This window comes from Saccopteryx bilineata, chromosome 4 (assembly GCF_036850765.1).
Source record: "Saccopteryx bilineata isolate mSacBil1 chromosome 4, mSacBil1_pri_phased_curated, whole genome shotgun sequence".
In the NCBI taxonomy this organism is placed as follows: domain Eukaryota; kingdom Metazoa; phylum Chordata; class Mammalia; order Chiroptera; family Emballonuridae; genus Saccopteryx; species Saccopteryx bilineata.
In genome coordinates this window covers 200,960,955-200,981,587 of record NC_089493.1, presented here as the reverse complement: position 1 = coordinate 200,981,587, position 20,633 = coordinate 200,960,955, and the positions used below count along the sequence as shown (strand labels likewise).

Here is a 20,633-nt window from a genome sequence, read left to right as displayed (position 1 = left end):
AATTCTAAAGGGGCTTTCCCTTTGTGCCTTGAACATTAATTATGCTTTAATTCCCTGGCACTCTTCTGACTTTTGAAAAAGGGTATTTTTAAAGGTGTTTAGTGAGATCTACTCTGGGTAAACTATAAGAATAAACTCTGGACCTCAATGACAAATGCTTAGCCTTTTACTGTTATACAAAAAAAAAAAAAAATTTTTTTTTTAAATCATAGTAATCAAGCAAAGTCCAGAACAAAGTTATAGGAAGATGTCTATACTTACCATCAGGAGATGAGAACACGTGTCTTTTCCCCTCTTATTCATATTTCTAAAATTTCTTACAGGAACATATTTTATTCTTAAAGTGAGGGGGAAAACTCATAAGTCAGCTAATAAATTAAATAGTTGAAATGTAAACTTACCTTCTGGCTAACTCTTTTGCATTGTACCCAGGATCCTAGTTCAAATTTAATATAAAAATATCAGCCAATCCCATTCTTTTTGAAGAAGAAATTATATCCACTCCATTGACCCTTTCCCTTTATAGTGGGAAAACCTTTTTTCCTGCCATCATATGTTCCCCTATTAGTTCAGAACCTGGGGCCTGAAATAATCCAAATCTGCTGGATACAATGGGTATCCTCTGTTCCTGGAACAGGCTCTGAAGTGACTAAGTTGGAAATAATTTGTTTTTTTCTGGTTTATAAGGGATTCGTACTTTGTTTTTGATTATTCCCACTTACCCAATGCTTTGTAGTCATCTCTAGCTTTGTTTGCTCTTAGTAGTGACTGTATTTTCACGATTTCATTTTTCTGCAAAAGAAACAGGATGGGTCATGACCATCCAGAGTCCTATCTACTCCACTATTTTAGAATTTAGAACTACATAAGAACTGATAGTATTTAAGACAGGACACTATTTAGAAATGACAATATTTAGATGTGCTAGATTCAATGTTTATTTTTTATTTTTATTTTTTGAAGAAAGGGCCAGATAAGTTAGCTAAAAGTATACACAAGACTGTATGGGAACTGTTTAAATAAAGAGATTAAAAAAGGAAAAAGAGGGGACCTTCAAGACGGGGACAGTGCAGAACATTAGCAGTTAATTTTCCCTGTTTAAAAACGCCAGAGAAGGCTTTTGAAGATGGCAGCGGAGTAGGCGGACGCAAGGACGCCCAGCTCTCAACCCCAAACTAGAATACAAATCAATTTAGGAAAAATCCACATGAAAAACCAACACTGAACTGCAAGAACAGCTCTCAAAAACCAAGGAGCAAAGAGGAAGACACAATAAACCTGGTAAGGAGTGCCTGAATCTCCTCTGCTTACAGGAACGGCGGGGGGGGGGGGGGTGAGGCTGAGAGCCCAGAGAGGATTTCACAGAGGAAAAAGAGCAGAAACTACTGCTCACAGCCACTTACCTGGCGACCAGGGAGCAAGGTGGGTTGAAAAGACCAGCTTATCTCCCAAGTGGAAAGGACAAGGAGAGGGACAGACTGTGAGGGGCTAAGGTATGCAAGAAACGAAATAAAAAAGCTGACTCATTCGTGCTGGAGGCGGCCATAGCTGGGGGAGGGACTGAACCTTTCACAAAACAGAGCTGAAGTGCTTCCGGATCAGAGATCTCCGGACATCTATCCAGCTCCAATCAGCGCAACAAGACACAGCTGAAAACAAGAAGTGGGGAGGAGGGGCAGTAACTCAGGTCTCCATGGAGATCTGAGATACACCTCCCCCTACTGAAGCTGAGAAAAAACCCTGCCCCCAGTGAGATTAATTGGTGGAAGAGACCTTCAGCGTCTCAGGTTACACCCACAGCATTCCTGGTTACAGTTTCAAGGAAGCCCCCTGCTGAGATCAGTTAACAAGACTATCACCTGTTAAGAAAACAAACAAATCAAGACTTCAAAGCTGCCCAAATCCGAAAGTGGATTACAAATAATAGCTGATACCAAGCCAAGAAGACCTAGAAATAACACAACTGAAAACAGGAGGCAGAAAACACCAAGCCTAGACTCAAGCAACTCTACAAATAAAACACCATTATGAGAAGACAAAGGAGTGCAACCCAAATGAAACCACAAGAGACACCCTTGAGAGATGAGCTAAGTGATATGGAAATAATCAAACTTCCAGATGCGGAGTTCAAAATAATGATTGTAAGGATGCTTAGGGATCTTAGAACAACAATGGAGGGGCAGTTTGAAAACCTAAATAAAGAAATAGCAAGTATAAAAAAGGATATTGAAATATTAAAAAAGAATCAGTCAGAGATGACAAATACAATATCAGAAATGAAGACCACAATGGAAGAAATTAAAAACAGGATGGATACAGCAGAGGATCGAATCAGCGAGTTGAAGGACAACTGGAATGAAGGCATGAAAGCAGAGAAAAAAAGAGAAAAGAGACTCAAAAAGTCAGAGGAAACACTTAGAGAGCTCTGTGACAACATGAAGAGAAATAACATCCGCATCATAGGGGTTCCTGAAGAAGAAGAAAAAGAACAAGGGATAGAGACTTTGTTCAATCATATCATAACTGAAAACTTCCCTAAATTAATGCAAGAGAAACTCTTACAAGTCCAAGAAGCACAGAGAACTCCATTAAAGAGAAACCCAAAGAAACCTACACCAAGACACATCATAATTAAAATACCAAAGCTAAGCGATAAAGAGAAAATATTAAAAGCTGCAAGAGAAAAAAAAGTTATCACCTACAAAGGAGCCCCCATAAGGATGACATCCGACTTCTCAACAGAAACACTTGAGGCCAGAAGGGAATGGCAAGAAATATTCAAAGTAATGCAGAACAAGAACCTACAACCAAGACTACTTTATCCAGCAAGGCTATCGTTTAAAATCGAAGGAGAAATAAACAGCTTCCCAGACAAAAAATAACTCAAGGAATTCATTACAACCAAACCAACGCTTCAAGAAATGTTAAGGGGCCTGTTATAAACAGATCAAAGTTGGAAAAGAATATAGCAAAAAAAGGAATACACCTTTAAAGAATAAAATGTCAATAAACAACTACATATCAATAATAACCTTAAATGTAAATGGATTAAATGATCCAATCAAAAGAGATAGGGTAGCTGCGTGGATAAGAAAACAGGACCCATACATATGTTGTCTACAAGAGACACACCTTAGAACAAAAGACACACATAGATTGAAGGTAAAAGGATGGGAAAAAACATTTCATGCAAACGGAAATGAAAAAAAAGCTGGGGTAGCAATACTTATATCAGACAAATTGGACTTTAAAACAAAGGATATAGTAAGAGATAAAGAAGGCCACTACATAATGATAAAGGGAGTAATCCAACAGGAAGATATAACTATTATAAATATCTATGCACCTAATATAGGAGCACCCAAATATATAAAACAGACTTGGATGGATTTAAAGGGCGAGATCAACAGCAATACTATAATAGTAGGGGATTTCAATACCCCACTAACATCACTAGATAGATCCTCAAGAAAGAAAATTAACAAAGAAACAGCAGACTTATTGGAAACACTAGATCAACTCGATTTAACAGATATCTTCAGATCCTTTCACCCTAAAGCAGCAGAATATACATTCTTTTCAAGCGCTCATGGTACATTCTCTAGGATAGACCACAAGTTAGGGCACAAAAGTGCTCTCAACAAATTTAAGAAGACTGAAATCATATCAAGCACTCTCTCCGATCACAACGGCATGAAACTAGAAATGAATCACAGCAGAAAAGCTAAAAAATTCTCAAACACATGGAAACTAAATAGCAGGGTGCTAAATAATGAATGGATTAAGAATGAGATCAAAGAAGAAATAAAAAAAATTCCTAGAAACAAATGACAATGAGCATACAACAACTCAAAATTTATGGGACACAGCGAAAGCAGTGCTGAGAGGGAAGTTCATAGCACTACAGGCACACTTTCAGAAGCTAGAAAAAGCTCAAATAAACAACTTAACCCTGCATCTAAAAGAATTAGAAAAAGAACAGCAAGTAAAGCCCAAATGTAGTAGAAGGAAGGATATAATAAAGATCAGAGCAGAAATAAGTGACATAGAGGCTAAAGAAACTATACAGAGGATCAATGAAACTAGGAGCTGGTTCTTTGAAAAGGTAAACAAAATTGATGAACCTTTTAGTAGACTCACCAAGAAAAAGAGAGAGAGGACTCAAATAAATAAAATTAGAAATGAGAGAGGAGAAATAACAACTGACACAACAGAAATACAAAATATTGTAAGAAAATACTATGAAGAACTGTATGCCAAAAAACTAGACAACCTAGATGAAATGGACAAATTCCTTGAAACATACAATCTTCCAAAAATCAATCTGGAAGAATCAGAAAACCTAAACAGACTGATTACACCAAATGAGATCGAAACAGTTATCAAAAAACTCCCAACAAAGAAAAGTCTGGGGCCCGATGGCTTCACAACGGAATTCTACCAAATATTCAAAGAAGAACTAACTCCTATCCTTCTCAAACTATTTCAAAAAATTCAAGAGGAAGGAAGACTTCCAAGCTCCTTTTATGAGGCGAGCATAATTCTGATTCCAAAACCAGGCAAAGACAACACAAAGAAAGAAAATTATAGGCCAATATCTCTGATGAATATAGATGCTAAAATCCTCAACAAAATATTAGCAAACCGGATCCAACAATATATGGAAAAAATCATACACCATGATCAAGTGGGATTTATTCTGGGGAGGCAAGGCTGGTACAATATTCGTAAATCAATCAATGTGATTCATCACATAAACAAAAAGAAGGAGAAAAACCATATGATAATTTCAATAGATGCAGAAAAAGCATTTGATAAAATCCAGCTCCCATTCATGATCAAAACTCTCAACAAAGTGGGAATACAGGGAACATACCTCAACATGATAAAAGCCATCTATGAGAAACCCACAGCCAACATCATACTCAATGGGCAAAAATTAAAAGCAATACCCTTAAGATCAGGAACAAGGCAGGGGTGCCCCCTTTCACCACTCTTATTTAACATAGTCCTGGAAGTCCTAGCCACAGCAATCAGACAAGAAGAAGAAATAAAAGGCATTCAAGTTGGAAAAGAAGAAGTAAAACTATCATTATTTGCAGATGATATGATATTGTATATAGAAAACCCTAAAGTCTCAGTCAAAAAACTACTGGACCTGATAAATAAATTCAGCAAAGTGGCAGGATATAAAATCAATACTCAGAAATCAGAAGCATTTTTATACACCAACAATGAACAGTCAGAAAGAGAAATTAAGGAAACAATCCCCTTCACAATTACAACCAAAAAAATAAAGAAACTAGGAGTAAACTTAACCAAGGAGACTAAAGACTTGTACTCGGAAAATTACAAAGCATTGATCAAAGAAATCAAGGAAGATACAAACAAGTGGAAACATATACCGTGCTCATGGTTAGGAAGAATAAACATCATTAAAATGTCTATATTACCCAAAGCAATCTATAAATTCAATGCAATACCAATTAAAATACCAATGACATACTTCAAAGATATAGAACACATATTCTAAAAATTTATATGGAACCAAAAGAGGACACGAATAGCCTCAGCAATCTTAAAAAAGAAGAATAAAGTGGGAGGTATCACACTTCCTGATATCAAGTTATACTACAAGGCCATTGTACTCAAAACAGCCTGGTACTGGCATAAGAACAGGCATATAGATCAATGGAACAGAACAGAGAACCCAGAAATAAACCCACACCTTTATGAACAACTGATATTTGACAAAGGAGGTAAGGAAATACAATGGAGTAAAGACAGCCTCTTTAACAAATGGTGTTGGGAAAATTGGACAGCTACCTGCAAAAAAATGAAGCTAGATCACCAGCTTACACCACTCACAAAAATAAACTCAAAATGGATAAAAGACTTAAATGTAGGCCGTGAAACCATAAGCATCTTAGAAGAAAACATAGGCAGTAAGCTCTCCGACATCTCTCGGAGCAATATATTTGCTGATTTATCTCCACGGGGAAGTGAAATAAAAGACAGGATAAACAAATGGGACTATATCAAACTAAAAAGCTTTTGCACAGCTAAAGACAACAAGAACAGAATAAAAAGACAAACTACACAATGGGAGAATATATTTGACAATACGTCTGATAAGGGGTTAATAACCAAAATTTATAAAGAACTTGTAAAACTCAACATCAGGAAGACAAACAACCCAATCCAAAAATGGGCAAAAGAGATGAATAGACAGTTCTCCAAAGAGGACATACAGATGGCCAATAGGCATATGAAAAAATGCTCAACATCACTAATCATTAGAGAAATGCAAATTAAAACCACAATGAGATATCACCTCACACCAGTCAGAATGGCGCTTATCAACAAAACAACACAGAATAAGTGCTGGCGAGGATGTGGAGAAAAGGGAACCCTCCTGCACTGCTGGTGGAAATGCAGACTGGTGCAGCCACTGTGGAAAACAGTATGGAGATTCCTCCAAAATCTGAAAATCGAACTGCCTTTTGACCCAGCTATCCCACTTTTAGGAATATACCCCAAGGACACCATAGAACGGCTCGAAAAGGAGAAATGCACCCGCATGTTTGTGGCAGCATTGTTCACAATAGCGAAGATCTGGAAACAGCCCAAGTGTCCGTCAGAGGACGAGTGGATTAAAAAGCTTTGGTACATATATACTATGGAATACTACTCAGCCATAAGAAATGATGACATCGGATCATTTACAATAACATGGATGGACCTTGACAACATTATACGGAGTGAAATAAGTAAATCAGAAAAAAAAAAAAAACTAAGATGAATCCATACATAGAAGGGACATAAAAATGAGACTCAGAGACATGAACAAGAATGTGATGGCAACAGGGGCGGGAGGTTGGGGGAGGGGGGAGTGGGTGAGAAGGAGAGAGGGGTTAGGGGAGGGGAGGGGCACAAAGAAAACCAGATAGAAGGTGACAGAAGACAATTTAACTTTGGGGGAGGGGTATACAGCACAATCAAATGTCAAAATAATCTAGAGATATTTTCTCTCAACATATGTACCCTGATTTATCAATGTCACTGCATTAAATTTAAAAAAAAAAACACACAAAAAAAACGCCAGAGGGGGGGGGGGAAATCAAACCTCTTTATTCAAAGTCTTCTGATTGCTTCCTTTGCAATCTATACCTTGATTTTCTCATAAAATAAAAATTATAATACCTTTAAAAAAAAAAAAAAAAAAGGGAAAAGAATTATGCCACCAAACTCAGATAATCTCACATATCTCTTCTTTAAAATTCCTGAATGAATTCCTCCTGTGAGCTTCTATTTAAATTCATCAGTTACCAGTTAGAAATATGGTGCAAGTCATGTTGGAAAATGACTCCCCTAAGATCTTTTCTCTATGCCATTACTAGCCCATATTAGTTTGCTCTCCTCCATTTTTCCTAGCCCAGGGGTCAGGAACCTATGGTTCGTGAGCCAAATGTGGCTCTTTTGATGGCTGCATCCAGCTCGCAAACAAATCTTTAAAAAAAAAAAAAAAGTTAAAAATATAAAACATTCTCATGTATTACAATCCATTCACTTCCTACCGCTCATGTTCATGGTTGTGGGTGGCTAGAGCCAATCACAGCTGTCCTCTGGGACAACACCAGATTTTTATTGGATAATGTGTAGTGTACACGGGTGGTTGTATGGCTCTCATAGAATTACATTTTAAAATATGTGGCGTTCATGGTTCTCTCAGCCAGAAAGGTTCCCGACCCCTGTCCTAGCCGGTCCTGACTGGGTGAAGTCTCACTTTGAACATAAATCCTGAATAAACAATGTAAGTCTCCAAATACTACTACATTGCATTCTAAGACCTACTTTCTTTTCCTAGTATTCATTTCCACCATCTAATAAAAATCATTCAATACTGATATTCAACAAAGCATTCATTTAGTCCATTCTCAGGATAAAAAGCTACATGCATTTCTCTTACGTGATCTCTGAAATACTGCAGTCGTGAAAGGTAATTCCTCCGTGCTGTCACCATCCGGAACCAGGACTGAATCTAAAAATAGTTAAATAGAGACATCAAGGCAATGACCAAAAAACTTTAATTCCTTTTAATGCAATATTTCTGAAAATAATATTCATATTTTATTTGATAAAAAGTAAAAATCAGCAGCCTGCCAAATAATAAATCTCTAAAGCCTAATCTTCACCTCCTCCTTCTTTAAATGCTTTTTTTTTTAAGGGTTTCAAAACACATTACACCTGATGGTGGGGAAGGCAATGTAGATTTGTGCTATTTTGCTTTAATCTCCTTAAATAAAAGCCAGGAAGGGAAGGCATTTTTCTGAAAGTCCCAATGGGTCAGGGAATAATATTAAACTAAGTCCAGGGTTTCTCCCAACATTTCTTAAATGTATCCAATATACTTCAGGTCTTTACAGAAAAACATTTAAAGAGATCTCATGAGGGACCAACTGTGAACGACAGCTTTCTGAGAGAACAGGCACGAGTTCCATAGTAGCTCCTTACAGGACAGCAGTAAGGAGCTAACGCACAATGGGTCTAGAAAATGCTTCACAGTTTCAAAGATCTTTTATTTTAAGAGGTCTTTTGAACTGATTTCAATCTCTGTCCAGACAATCTCTAGACTGTCTTTCATCAGGATTTCCAAGTGGTCTACCAGGTCACTTCTGTGCAGTCCACTGGCTTTCAGCCCTGAGAGTATGGTCACCACAGTGCCTCTTCCTTCTCTAAGGTCAGGGCACTCACCACAGTGGGCCCAGCACCTAAATGCAGATCCTCACTTTTGCATTTGCCTTCCAATTAAGGTTTTGTACTGTTAAGTTTAAGCCTTCAAAATATTATTACCAAATAAGGTAAGAGGAAATAAAGTTGGGTTTCCACCAGACTTTAAATAATCAATTTGGACTCTCTAGAGAAAGCATATATCCTGGTTACAAAGCACCTTTGATTCTCATAAACACACAGAGGACCTGAGTCAGTTACAGTGTCTAATGGATTTGCTTGTAGTTGATTAGCTAAGCGAGTAGTGGAGGTGGAACTCAAACTTCAAGGCTTGTACATATTCTTTCCATAATCTGTCTTCCAGAAGCGAAACTAAACAGGAGAGAAAAGTTTAAGTACTTGATAAGGTGTGAAAGGATGTTTACCTTCACAATGGAGGGAATATGATCAATGAATGTTTGCTGCCTGCTGATGTACGACATCCGTTGTTTATGTCCCTTCCAGAACGCCTGTGGAAAACAGTGAGCTGCAAAATTAATTATATGCAACAGTTTTCCAGTTTATTTTAGAAAGCATAATCTCAAGACACTGAACTAGAATACTGTCAAGGGACTCTTCCCCCAAATCTCGCCTGGACACTACTTCTGCGGGTGGACATTAAACTAAGCAGAGAACACCAGCTTAGAGCTGAGGCTTGTCCCAAGCTCGAGAAGCCCAGTATCCCATCCAAAAGCTTAATTTTACCAAGGCCCTGGGTGACAAGAAATGATAAAAAAATGGCATTGCCCAAGACATACAAATAGATTAACTGGGTGCTGGTATTATTTGGTAAAAGCACAGATGCTTTAAAATAACGATTAATACATATTTTGACTCCAAGTGACTCACTGTGGCCCAGGCTGGAAAGAAGGATGTTCTACAAACTTGTGTCTATGGGTCCCTGAAAACAGGAGTGCTGTGACTGAACATTTATTATTTCACCTGTTTCTGCAGCAAGTGTCATGATGCTCCATCAATACAGCATTACTAGGTTATTTCCATTAAAGAGAATTTTTATAGGAAACATTCACAAAAACGACACAAACTGGGATCTTTAGAAGGATTAAATCCATAACTGTTATATTATTCCAGTTCATTTAGGAGCACCTTTTTCTTGATACATATTTTTGTAACTCACTTTAATTCTCTGATTTTTCAAATTAGAAATGAAATACAAGTTTCTTGTTAAAAAGGAGAAATAGGAAAACTATTTTATAAATTTTTTATGTCTGCATATATCAACCTATCTCATTCTTTAAAATGTGAAATTTTATTAACATTTAAAAAATAATGTACTTTTTGTCATACTTCAAAAACAAAATAGGATGGAATAAAAATAATCAACTGAGCATGAGCTCCAGACTTATCCTCTCAATACAAATCCCTAAAAATGACAAATGTGCCTTTAAAAGAAAATTTAATTTAAAAATTTATTTAGAAAGTTAAATTAAACGGGGTGACATTGATCAGTAAGAGTACATAGGTTCAGGTAAATATTTCTATAGCATTTGAACTGTTGATGGTGTTATGTGCCCATCACCCAAAGACAAAGCATTTTCTGTCAAAATATATCTGCTTCTTTTTACTTCCCTCCCCACACCCCATTCTCTACAACCCCTTCTTAATTTTGTAATAATTATAGCCTCACAGGAAGCTGCAAAAGCAATACACTGAGTTCTATGTATCATGTTAGTCTCTTACCCAGTATCCCTCAATGGTAATGTCTCATAAATATGCTTTTCAAGAAATCTACCACAGTGCTAGAAAATGAGAAGGCATATTGATCAGAAACTATGAGGGATCCTGGAAGAGAGAAGGCAGCTGGGATTGGACTGAGAGGGGAAATCACAGAGCAAAATTCTATAAAATGTGGGAACATTTATAAAAAAGGTTGGATAGTACTAAGCTTGAGGGAGCCTTAGATAGCAGTCCAGAATAATTTTAGGAAAGTTATCACCATATCTACTTGCCAGGCAGTGAACACAAAAACATAGGTGGGAGAGGGGAGTTAGGAAAAGTACAAAAGAGTATAGACCCTTTTGGAGAAATCTGAGCAATATAAATTTAAAGTTATTTGGCCTTTTATCTAGTTCTCTGATTTTCAGTGTACCTAGCCTATGGTAATGCAAGCACCTATGTAGAAAATCTATAAGAATTTTTGTTGCATTGTTTGTAAAAACATGTATGTATAGAGCAGAGTGTTTACAAATAGAGGAATAGTTAGATAAACTCTGATTGCACTCATTCTGAGGGACATTATATGACAGTTAAGAAGAAAGTCACATATACTGACTGAGAAAATGTTCTGTATTTTAAGTAATAGGAAAATCTCCAAGATATACTAAGAGAAAAAGAAAATTGTAGCTTACCATACATACTATGATATAGCATGTTGACAAAAAGAAAAACATAAAATAATACATATTCTCTGCAAACAATCTGTATTCAATGCCTAGAAGAAGATCTATTAGGACATAAACAAACACAGAAAGGGTATAAAGTAAAATGTGCCTATGTACCTATGCTTACTCTGACCCAGCTATTTGCCAAAAGAATACCTAATTTTTTATGTACCCTTAGGAAAAGCTAAAACATGTATACACACACACACACACACACACACACACACACTCTATTTTTGTATACAAGAATATAAATATGTAAATATGTTTACATGTTTATGCAGCCTCTGTTTTTATTTTATTTTTTATTTTTATTTTAGTGAGAGGAGGGGAGGCAGAGACTGACTTCAGCATGTGCCCGGACCAGGATCCACCAGCAAGCCCACTAGGGGGCGACGCTCTGCCCATCTGGGGCCCTTGCTCTGTTGCAACTGGAGCCATTTTTTTTAGCACCAGAGGCAGAGGTCATGGAGCCAACCTCAGAGCCTGGGGCCAACTTGCTCAATCAAGGCTTGGCTGCAGGAGGGGAGAAGAGAGACAGAGAGAGAGGAAGGGAGAGAGAGAGAGAAAGAGAAAGAGAGAGAGAGAGAGAGAGAGAGAGAGAGAGAGAGAGAGAGAAAAGCGGGGTGGTGGTGGTGGTGGAGAAGCAGATGGGCACTTCTGTGTGCCCTGGCTGGGAATCAAACCCAGGACATTCACATGTGGGGCCAACACTCTACCACCGAGCCAACCAGCCAGGGCACGCAGCCTTTATTTATGACAGCATAGGATCCCATCTTAGGCCAAGATTTGCTTTGTTTCCCTTCTAAATTATATATAGCATTGATATTATTTCATATAAAACACAGAACCTCCTTATTGTTTTTTAATAACCACACAGAATTGTATAATAGTATAGATTTACTATGATTTAATAATCCCTCTGCTGTGGGGCATTAAGTTGTTATTATTTTTTGCAGTAAATAACCTTTTAACACATTATTATATATGTTTTTATGAATGTTTCTACCAAGATAGAGTAATACATAAAGGATTACTCAGCCAATAGTTGATACTTAAAATTGACAGTTACTGTTAGGTTGCCCTACAAAGTGTGCATGATAGAGACCGCTTTTACCAGGGTCTCATTGGACAGGTAAAAAAAAAAGGAATGATGACCTGACCTGTGGTGGTGCAGTGGATAAAGCATTGACTTGGAATGCTGAGGTCACCGGTTCAAAACCCTGGGCTTGCCTGGTCAAGGCACATATGAGAGTTCAGGCTTTCTGCTCCTCCCCCTTCTCTCTCTTTCTCTCTCTCTCTCTCTCTCTCTCTCTCTCTCAAAAAAAAAAAAAAAAAAAAAAAAAAAAAAAAGAAAGAAAAGATGATGAGCCTGACCAGGCGGTGGTGCAGTGGATAGAGCATCAGACTGGGACACGGAGGACCCAGGTTCAAAATCCTGAGGTCACAAGCTTCAGTGTGGGCTCATCTGGTTTGAGCAAGGCTCACCAGCTTGGACCCAAGGTTGCTGGCTTGAGCAAGGGGTCACTCAGTCTGCTGTAGCCCCCTGGTCAAGGCACATATGAGAAAGCAACCAATAAACAACTAAGGCGCTGCAATGAAGAATTGATGCTTCTCATCTCTCTTCCTGTCTGTCCCTCTCTCTGTTTCTCTCTCTCTCAAAAAAAAAAAAAATCTAAACTGATGGGTGAAAACTGCTACCTCAGTTTTATTTCAGCAAAGCATGGAAAGCTTATCTGCCTTCAGAGACCTTTAGTTTCCCCCATTTCTAATACAGTTGCCAAGTATTTCCTTCACATATATTTAGAATCATATTTGACAGTGCTTTAATTTTTGCTTCAACTGTCAAACATAATTTTAAAAATTCAAGAAGAAAAGGAAAATATATTATTTCCTGTATTTTTACTCTTCTGGTTGTTCTTTTTTCCTTCTTAGTGTTCTAAAATGCCATCACTTATTATTTCTCTTTTTGTTTAGTTTTCTTAGCTATTCTCATAGAGCAGGTACACTGGTGACAAGTTTCCTCAGCTTTTCTTCACCTGAGAATACCTTGATTTTCCCCTTCATTCCTAAAGGCATTTTTGCTGATAAAGAATTCTCTGTTGAAAGCTCTTTCCTTTCAGCAGTTGAAAAATGTTGTGATTTTTTCCTTCTGGTCCCCGAAAGCTTTTATATAAAGATCTGTCATGAGAATTGTATCCCCCCCTTGAGATAAGCTGCCATTTCTATTCCATTGTTTTCAAGAATTTTTTTTCTTTGTCATTTGTTTCCAGAAGTTTGACTGAGATGCGTTTTTGTGTGCATTTCTTTAAGTTTATCCTATTTGGCATTTATGCAGCTTTTTGAATCTGTGGTTTTATGTGCTTGGCCACACTTTGGAACTTTTCAGCCAATATTTCTTCAGCGATTTTTCAGTATTGTTCTCTTCTCTGGGGACTGAAGACACAAATATTAACTCTTTCATTAGGATCACAGATCCCTTCAGGCTCTCTGTTCATTATTTTTTCAATATTTTCTCACTTATTCAGATTTGGTAATTTCTTATATTCTATTATCCAGTTCACTGATTCAGTCCTGTATTGCATACATTTTACTGTTGAGCCCATCGAGTTTGACATGTTATTCTTTTTTTTTTTTTTAATTTAAAAAAAAATTTTTTTTTTTTAGATTTTATTTATTCAATTTTCAGAGAGGAGAGAGAGAGAGAGAAAGAGAGAGAGAGAGAGAGAGAGAGAGAGAGAGAGAGAGAAAGGGGAGGAGCAGGAAGCATCAACTCCCAAATGTGCCTTGACCAGGCAAGCCCAGGGTATCGAACAGGCGACCTCAGCATTCCAGGTTGATGCTTTATCCCACTGCGCCACCACAGGTCAGGCGACATGTTATTCTTTTAGTTCTAAAATGTTTGGATTTTCTTTGTATCTTTTTTCTTACCTGAGACTTCATTTTTTCAAGTGTTTATAATTGCTTATTGTAACATTTTATGGTGGCTGCTTTAAATCCTTGTCAATAATGATAACATCTCTCTTACGACTGTTGGCAACTATTAATCATTTTTATTTTTTATTAATAGAATTTATTGGGATGATATTGGTTCACAATCCATACACATAGGTTTGCACACTGCATCATGTGCCCTCTTCCTCAAGCAAACTTTCTTTCCATCCCCCTTCCCCCTCTTTGCCCACTTTCACTTAGCCCTATCACCCTTTCTCTCTGGCTACTGCTACACTGTTTTCTGTGTCCATGTGTTTGTTACATATATATGTTTTTGCCTAATCCCTTCACTTTCTTTCATCCAGCCCCCCAACCCCCACCCCTGACAGATGTCAGTCTGTTCCATGTGTCCAGGCCTGTTTCTACTTTGTGTGTCAGTTTATTCTGCTCATTAGATTCCACATATAAGTGAGATCATATGGTATTTGTCTTTCTATGATTGGCTTATCTGTTTAAAATTAAAGTTGTGATTTGCGTGGTGCTTAAAATGTTGATTATCGATTGAAACTTGAATATTATGAATGAAACGCCAGATCTTATTTAATCTTTCTGTTTTAGGTGGCTTTCCCTGACATTGTTTAGGCAAGGGAATGAGGGGCAATGTCTAATTACTGGCAAGTAGGAATGAGGTCTAGTTTCTTCATCTGATACTTGAGGTAGAAAAGGTGGTTCTCATGCTGTGTTTGTGTGGGAGGGTGCAAGGGGGAGCTCCAACTACCCATTAGGCTCTGGCTGGGAGTGCCCCTTTATTACTTCCGAGGTTACTGCAACTGACACTAGGAGGTGGTATGTGTGCATGTGTGTTCTCATTATTACTGGGTGGTGATCAAAGTTTTCATTCTCTACCATGCTTCCTTCAACACAACCCAGCAGGGAGAGGGTTGCCACTGTTTGTGGCCATGGAAATCCAGGCTCTGTTGGTGTCTGGGTACCTTGCTATAATCCGCAAGAGTGGGAGCCCAGGTTCCCTACTTGGCCTTTGCTGGCATGGGTGTTTGGAGCTACAGGTTGGTTTGTTTGCTTATTTTTGTGATGATTTGCTAGAATAGAGTGGGTACTGTCTAAAAGTTTTCTTTCTTGCTGGACTATCCCTTTCCTGGTCCTTTGGCTACAGAGCCGACTTTTGTTGGGGGTTTCCTTTGCCTGAACATGTTGGCATTTCTGAGTTGTCAGCCTCTTCAGTATTAAGTCTGGGATAGCTAAAGCTAAAAGAAAACCAGTGCACTTATCACTGTATGTCATTCTTGGGTCCCAAGTTTCCTACCCAGTCTGGCTTTTTCTTTCCATCTTAAGAATGTTATCTTTATTTACATATAATATTCGCGGCTTTTAGTTGTTTTGGAGCAAGAGGGAAAGTACCTATATTTTATCTTTCTGGAAATGGACAAATTATTTTATGTCCCTAACATCTTATAGTTTTAATTTTTAATTTTTTATTATTTTTATTTATTTATTCATTTTAGAGGAGAGAGAAAGAGAGAGAGAGGGAGGTAGAGAGAGAAATGGGCTAGGAGCAGAAAGCATCAACTCCCATATGTGCCCTGACCAGACAAGCCCAGGGTTTTGAACTAGTGACCTCAACGTTCCAGGTTGACGCTTGATCCACTGTGCCACCACAGGTCAGGCCAACATCTTATAGTTTTCTACACTAATAAGGACATATAAATGTATTTCTTGACGGATTACAAAATTTAAAAAAAATAAAAGTGTAAAAAGTAATTATGACTCATGAGGGCCACCTTAAAAACTATTAAAAACAGAGTTTCTTGAGGTGACTAGTTATAAAATAAATATATAAACTTGATACATTTTCTGTATGACAAAAATAAGCAAAACAGAATCAAGATGACATTCAAAATAGCCAACCCCCCCCCCCCCAAAAAAAACCACACATGGAGTAATGTTAACAATTAATATGAAGGGATAAAATTCTAATACTATAGTGTAGGGCAAATTAATAAACGAGAGGTAAATTGATGTTTGATCTGCAAAATATGTTACTGAGAATATGCAAATCTCCTTAAAAACTAAAACTTTAATACAATCATTAGACATAAAATTGACTAAACTTCAGGAACAGAAAATTCAGGAAAGGATTTAGAACTTTATCAAATGGCTTTGCTCTAGCTATTGAAATGAACACATGGTTTTTCTCCTTTGTGCCATTATGGTGATAAAGAATTATACAGGAAGATAAATTATCTGAGGGTTTAAAACTGGAGTGAGCTTCCCAGTGCTTCTCATATTTTGATGTGAATACAAAATCATCTGAAGATATTTTAAAAATGCAGATTAAGATTCAGTAGATCTGGGTGGAGTTTCCAGGCAATAACAGTGCTAGTATATCTTCCATACTTTCAGTAATAAAGAAATTTTAATTGATCATCCAATTTATAAAATGCCACCATAGGATCTGTCAGTATGGCATTTCTGAGACGACAGGAGAAACTGCTCTCTGACGTTACAAACAATTGTGGGTCACTGGATTCCATGGCAATGTAATAACAACATTTGTTGTGATGTGTCTCAATGGTGCTTCATGTTTTTGTGGGCAACACTCTTAAAGCACAGAACTGCAATTATGAAAACATATATAATATATCCCATTCCTTGATCCAAACTGAAAGGCAAACAAGATGTTGAGAGTAGCTCAACTTCCCACTCTGCCTCTCTAAAATTGTCTAAACTTCAGGAACTTATCTCTACTAGCTCAGAGTCACAAATACTCTGGATTAGCAACCTGTCATAGTAACAGATGACCTAATATTGAAGCATTCTTGCACTGGTAGAATGAGCACTCAAGTTCATTCTGTTCTATTTTTAAAATGCACTAAGAATTCAGTGCTCACTGATAGTATTTTACTTGAGATTTCATTTTGTTTCATCTCTTTATTGATTTTGTAGATTTTTCTGGTATCCTTCCGTATTTGTATTTTATTGTTGCCTTTCCAAACGGAGGCAACACAGCTGGGTATAGAATTTTTGGTCTATAGACACAGAACACTACATGCCTATTATTTGTCAAAATTCTAAAGACTCCTCTGTCAGATCATAGTTTTAGTTCCATCAAGGCTGGTTTTTCTTATTTTGTGCTAACAACAAAATTCCTGAGCAAGGCCTTGCGATTGTGGCTCTTCTAATTAAAGGTTGTTTATTAGAAACAATTACAGATATAAAGTTGGAACGAAAGTACTCCTTTTGATGAAATGTAAAGGAGACAAAACTATCAACCATAAAGCCATTTATTTTATTTTATATTTTACTTTTCTTAAATGATAAGTGGGGATGCAGAGAGACAGACTCCCGCATGACCCTCGACTGGAATCTACCTGGAAAGCCCCCTATGGAATGATGCTCTCCTCATCCGGAGCTGTTGCTCTGTTGCTTGGCAGCCGAGCTATTTTAGCACCTCCAGGCAAGGCCAAGGAGCTGTCCTCCATGCCTGGGGTCAACTTGCTCCAACCAAACCATGGCAGTGGGAGGGGAAGAGAGAGAGAGGGAGAGAAAGGAGAGGAAGAGGGGTGGAGAAGCAGATGGTCATGCTTGTGCCCTGATCATGAATCAAACCCAGGACATCCACATGCCGGGCCAATACTCTACTGCTGAGCCAACCAGCCAGGGCCCATAAAGCCATTTAAAAGCAGCTTTTAATAGATAATTAGAGACAGAAGGCATTTACAAAAACATCTCCTTCTCTTGATTAGTATTAAAACTTGTAGAAATTTTATAATAGCAATCTTTTGGGGTTTTTTTTTGTTACCATAAATATGTATATATATTCTGGAGTAACGTATCTGTAACAAAGGAGTCTTTCAAAATATCTAGCCTTCAGAGGTTACTCCTTTGTTTTACATAACGCAACTGTCAATCTTTAGAAAATCTGGCTCACTCAAACCAGTTACTTTAGTTAGCAACAGGTCACCCAGGACAGTAATATTCAAATTACCAACTCCAGCTTTGATGTGCAAACTATTGTGTGATCTCTCAGCCAAGAAAGCCCTAAACATTGATATCTTTTCCCTCTCAGCTTAAAGGTAAAAATCCAGCAATTTACAAGAGTAGTCAGTTACAGTAAAACAGTGTGACGGACTGTCACATCAGGCCACCTTCTTCCTTCAAGCCTGCAGTCTGTGCCACTGATCCTGGCAAACAGGAGATGCTTCACAGAAGCTTGTTTCTTTTTTGTTTGCCTGAATGCTGTGGCACTCTCTGATCTGCAGTTCAAAAATTTAATAATTCTCAGGGCCAAGTTTTGGTATTTCTCCCCTAAAAAGTACATTTTATTTCTCTTCAGTTCAAGAAAAAGAAACAAACTGTAACTGTCAATTTTTTCTTGTCTGAATTTTTCTGGTTTCTTCCTGTGCCACACCAACCATCTCAATGTTGGCTCTCCATTACCTGTTCTTGGAGTCATCATCTCTATCACCCCATTATTCCTAACTTATTGAACATTTAAGAGCATATATGGGGCAAAGTTGTTATGTGAATGATCCCATTTAGTCCACACAACCTTGCAATAAAATGGGTATTATCATTTGCAGATGAGAAAATGTATTTTAAATCACCTATTCTTTCTCAGCTTTTTGTGATTTTTTAAATGTTCTCCATGTGTTTCAGTTATTTTCTGTTCGTTCATTCTGCAGTTCTAAGTATACTTATAGTCTCTGATGTCATTTCTCTTCCTCCCTTTAGCTATCAGTTATCCTTCCATTTTATTGTGCTGTTTTGTTGCACTGAGTCCATGTCCTACTAAATATTTTGAAAGCACAAAGCAGTATCATTATAAAAATTCCTCTGTCTCCTGGAATAAGAATATTCTTAAATGTTTACTTCATTTATATTTTATGACTTATATTCATTTTTCATATAAAATTTTCTTTTTTGAGATTTCTTTCTGGTTCATTCATTTTTTAAAGAAGATTTTATTGATTCTAGAGAGAGGGGAGAGAGAGAAAGGTGGGGGGAGTGGGAAGCATCAACTCATAGTGGTTGCTTCTTGTATGTGCCTTTACTGAGCAAGCCTGGGGTTCAAACCAGTAACCTTGGCATTCCAGGTCAACACTCTATCTGCTGCACCACCACAGGTCAGGTGCTGGCTTATTCATTCTTAAATGTAGGCAATTTTATCAGAGCCTTCTTACTTTTCAAAAACAATATGGTTATTTCTCTCTCACTGCTCTCAAAAGTCTCTGCAGTGAGAGAGAAACGACATCTTCCCTGTAGGGAGCAATAACAGGTATGACAGTGGACTAGAGGCAGGGAAAGCGGCACATTTGTCAAGTGTGAGAAACAAAGAGCTGTCAATTCACAATCCAGCAGAATTTGTCACTTACAGACTTACCTTAAAAGGGTGTTCTCTCACATCAGAAAGGAAGGAAAAGAAACACAATATGCAAAATATATTGATAAACACAATAGACTTTCCTTTTCCTCTTGAGTTTTCTATACTATATTTGATTGTTGCAGCAAAAATAAAATTGTGTGATGTAGTTATGAATAAATGTACAGGAAATATATAATATAATTATGTTACAAAGGAGGGAAGAGAGGGGAGTGATAGGATTTGAGGGAAGGTAAAATTTCTGCACTCAGACTGATAAAATAATGACCACAGTAGACTGTGATTATATATCATATATACATATATCCTCTATCATAGTACCTACAACCACTAAAAAAGCTTTACAAAAAAGTATACTCAAAAACATTATAATTAAATTAGAATAGAATTTAAAAATGTTTAAATTTAGTAACCTACAAGAAGGCAGAAACAAACAAACAAACAAAAGCCAGAACAATAATGCATACATTAAAAAAAGGAAAAATTTCAAATCATGAATTTCAGGATTTGCCTCAGGAACTAGGAAAACAGGAGCAAAATAAACCGAAAGCAAACAGATGAAAAAAAGAACTAAAACAAGAGTAGAAATTAATGACGTTGAAAACAGATAAGTAAGGAATGGCAATAAAACAAAGATCTAGTTTTTTTTTTTAATCTATACAATTGACAAACCTCTTGCAAGAGTGACAGAAAAAAGCAGACACAAGAAAGTGAAGTCATAAGCAATCTTACCAAGGAATATTAATTTAAAAATCTAAAATAAATTTAGTAAAGTGTTATATATATTTAACTGTGTGTGTGTGCGCGCGCACACACACACACACACACACACACACAGACGCACATACACAAAAACTCCCCAAAATGGCTATATAGATTTTTCTTGACTTTTCATGTTTACTTGGGCATCTTCTAATTTGTCCATAAGCACTGAGATAAAGAATTAGTTCTTGATGACATGTACTCTTTAAAAAAAAAATTGATTTTAGAAAAGAGGAAGAGAGAGTGAAAAAAAGAGAGACATTGATTTGTTGTTCCACTTTATTCATGCTGTCATTGGTTGATTTTTCTATGTGCCCTGACTGGGGATCAAACCTGTAATGTTGGTGTATCAGGATGATGCTCTA

General features: G+C 37.2%; 1 protein-coding gene across 2 annotated transcripts in view; it reads right to left on the bottom strand.

The window, feature by feature from the left end:
- The window catches only part of IQGAP2 (IQ motif containing GTPase activating protein 2), a 449,634-nt gene that overhangs the window by 63,947 nt on the left and 365,054 nt on the right, over positions 1-20,633 (bottom strand). For both annotated transcript variants that reach the window (XM_066273593.1, XM_066273594.1), the window contains exons 18-20: positions 9,156-9,239; positions 7,970-8,041; positions 723-792 (exon numbers count right to left, since the gene is read on the bottom strand). In XM_066273593.1, coding sequence (XP_066129690.1) covers positions 723-792; positions 7,970-8,041; positions 9,156-9,239 — 226 coding nt within the window. The remainder of the gene's footprint in view (positions 1-722; positions 793-7,969; positions 8,042-9,155; positions 9,240-20,633) is intronic.